We start from the raw sequence: 3439 nt of genomic DNA on the forward strand, positions 1-3439 counted from the left end.
ATTTTAGTAAGCCACATAAATCTAAGCTTGTTATTTGTCTAGCCAGTTAGTAATAAGGCAAAGAAGTAGGGGTGCTTATTAGGCTTAAAGTCTTAAAGCCAGGAATCTTAAAGGTTGCTAAAAATAGCAGTATAGATTAAACCAGGTGAGAGATATAATCTATCGGCACAAATAGTGGCTATAAGGGTAATCCACTCTCTATTACCGTCCTATACTATATAATTAACTCTACTAGCCTTAAAAGCCTTCCAAGAGAAGATTCTTTTAGCTTTTATAAGTGCGCCAATTAGAAATCCTTTTTCGTCCATATTATATTAATTTTCCGGTAGAATATAATATTCGTCAATCTTCCTTTCTAAAAGCTTAAAATATAAGCTATAGTAAAAGGCAGACTCGGCCTTTTTGCGTGCACTATTGATGGGAGTAAGGTAGCTAGTTTTTAAGTCGTTCTAATTAGCCTTTAGCCATTGCGATACCCAGTAAGGTCCGGGCTCTCTTCCTATAATCTCTACTACAAAATTCCGTACCATTAATGTTGTAGGAGGAAGGCCACGTTTAGTAAGTTAATTAACATACTTAATAAGAGCTTTTAATTGTGCTGGGGTAAGTAGACGTTGTAAATTGTATCCTGCCTACCGAGAGCTATAAATCCCATTATAGCGTTTTAAGAGCGTGGATTGGTTACACCCATGCTTTTTTGCAGTCGCCGTAATATTTGGATATTCTTGCGACTTTAAATCTGCAATCGCCTCTTCAATTGACCCCATTTTAGTTGAGTTCTGGTAATTTAAAAATTTCGAAATTTTAGTGTTTTAGTGTGCGAGAGGTGGCACCGTGCGCAAGGTGGCACGGACCCCTAGTGCCACTAATAGAGCTTAGAAGGTTAAATATTCTTAAAGAGATACAGCTACCCCAGAGGCTATCCGATTGCTATTTAATGGCTATCCAAAAAACTGACGGCTAGTTTTTAAAGCTATAGCTACTACCATACGCGTCCAGATTAAATACAATTAAGGGCTACTACCCAATTAGCTAAAGAGCTGCTAAGACTAAACCGTAGGCGGTTGTCTCTTATTAAGCTACGGCTTACCTCAAGAGCTTCGGCTTAGAGATCCTATGTAATCTCGCAAGCTACTACTTACCTCAAGAGCTACAACTCTTAAATCATTCGCGATCGCTTAAGGGCCACGGCCTAACCCGGAGACTCTCCGGCTGTCAGCCAAAGGGCTGCCTGTTCCGACTAATACCGGTACATACGATATTCCAGAACATTTCTGCCTCATTCTGGAACGAGTCGTCCTTGTTCCAGAATAAGTCGTGTATCACTTTGATCGACCTCATTCCGGATTACTTGTCTCATTCCGGAAAAGATCTTTAAAGGTTAGGCCAATTGCTAGGTAGTACAGTAGGTAGAGGCTCGCCAACGCCCACACGCATACTACAAGTCGTGAAGTTCTTCGAAATATATACATTTTATACCTTTATTTTTCTTCGTTTCCAGATTTAATTAGTAAATAGTTATTACATAGGTTCTAGAATAACCTCAAATTACGCTAACTATGCCTACATAACGTCGCCAAAAGATCTACTTAATAAGTGTATATTTGGTGGTCGAATAATATTTTGTAATTAAGTATAAGGCATTTTGCAGAGCTCTCGTAAGCTCCTTTGTAGTGTTAATTTTGCTTAAAAATCGCCCAATTAGGCTTAGCGCAGGGGCTATTGCAAACTTTAAAAAAATTTCATTAATCCTCCCTTACCTACTGCCTCTGCGCATAACTTAATTAGATCCTTAATAATATATACACCTTTTCTATAAGTTCTGAATATATATTTAACTCTACTGCCAGCTTAAATCTAATACTAGCAATAGCAATGTCGTCCGCGTCCACCTCCGCGCTTACCTCCGCGCCCGCACCTAATGCGGCTCCCTTACCTCCTACCAATGCTCCTACCGCGAGCTTACCTGCTATAGGTGTAGGTAAGGATGTAGTAATTAACGGTATAGCTGTTAAAGGAAATATAGAGCGTTCTTCCTACTACTATAGAGGAAAGCCTTATACAAATCGGCTAACGGAGGACTCCTTAGGCGAGCCTCCAGTAAGAGCTTATAGAAGGCTTAATTAACAATAGTAGATAAGGGAGGTAATTAATTAAGCCTACTGGCGAGGCTGCGTAAGCCAAAGGAAAGGAGAACAACAGAGTGAGTAAGATTAATGCAGCTAGGAGAAATCTAAATCGCAATTGCGCTAAACCTAATTAGGTAATTAGTCTATAGCTAGCAGAATATTAAAGAGCCTGGCTTTTAATAAATCTTGGTAAGTTTAAAGCTTTATATAATTTACAAATTTTAGTATCGGGGAACGCGATTAACTACCCCCTACCTAATTAGTTTCTACTACTTATAGACTATATCTATAACGTGGAAAGGCCTTTAAATATATATATAAATTGCAGCGTAACCTAGTTTAGATAGAATCTAATGGTATTATAGTAGTTTGGAGGAGTAGTAAAATTTAATCTCTAGAGTAATAAAGAATCTTATTAGAAAATTAAGATCTTATATTTTTATACCAGAGATCGCGACTATGCTCTACTAAATAATAGATTATAATATCTAAGATATATAGCCGCTTATTTTACAGCTAAAATCTATATATTTACCAAAAAGTTAAAAAAAGCTCTATTAAATCTTAATATAGCTTTAAATCTTTTCCGGAATAAGGCAAGCAATCCGGAATGGAGCCGATTAAAGCGATATACGACTCATTCTGGAACAAGGACGACTCGTTTCAGAATAAGGCAGAAATGTTCCGGAATATTATATATACTAGTATCAGTCGGAACACTGCCGAGACTTAATTGTACGCGATTGTCTCTTCTGAAGTTACAAGCTCAGCTTATAAGATCCTATTGCGGTTAAATGCCATCCTTAAGCTATAGCTACAGCTTCAAGAGCTACGGCTTAAAGATCGTACGCAATCTCTCTACAAGGCTTTAATCGCTCTAAGAGCTCCAGCTTACATTAAGAGCTATAGCTTGCCCAAAAGATATAGCAGCAGCTTAAAGATCGTACGCGATTATCTCTCTGTAAGGCTTTAGTCGCTCCAAGAGCTCTAGCTTACATTAAGAGCTACAGCTTGCCCAAGAGAATGGCAGCAGCTTAAAGATCCTACGCGATCATCTCTACAAAGCTTTAGTTGCTCTAAGAGCTCTAGCTTACTTTAAAAGCTTATAAAACCCTATCGATATCTCTCTAAACCCCTTCCGGGACGAGCCCTCTATAATCTCCCGCTACTATAAGGTAATAAAGGGGGTTAACCGCAAGAAGGGGGGGGAATATAAGGGATATTCTTGCGATTAAGCCGGCTCTAAGTAGAGACTATCTGGCTGTCAGCTATAGAGCTATTAAGACTTAATCGCAGGCGATTATCTCTAA

The 3439-nt window shown here is 38.6% G+C and overlaps 1 protein-coding gene across 1 annotated transcript; it reads left to right on the forward strand.

Moving 5' to 3' along the window:
- The first annotated feature begins 1769 nt into the window (after positions 1–1769).
- On the forward strand, positions 1770–2537 carry K441DRAFT_669501 (uncharacterized protein). Its single transcript, XM_067650151.1, has one exon. It carries the CDS (start codon positions 1876–1878, stop codon positions 2125–2127), a length of 252 nt encoding a protein of 83 aa, XP_067497713.1. The 5' UTR covers positions 1770–1875; the 3' UTR covers positions 2128–2537.
- Positions 2538–3439: the final 902 nt, after the last annotated feature.

The sequence above is a fragment of the Cenococcum geophilum genome, assembly GCF_001692895.1.
Source record: "Cenococcum geophilum 1.58 unplaced genomic scaffold K441scaffold_71, whole genome shotgun sequence".
Taxonomy (NCBI): Eukaryota; Fungi; Ascomycota; class Dothideomycetes; order Gloniales; family Gloniaceae; genus Cenococcum; species Cenococcum geophilum.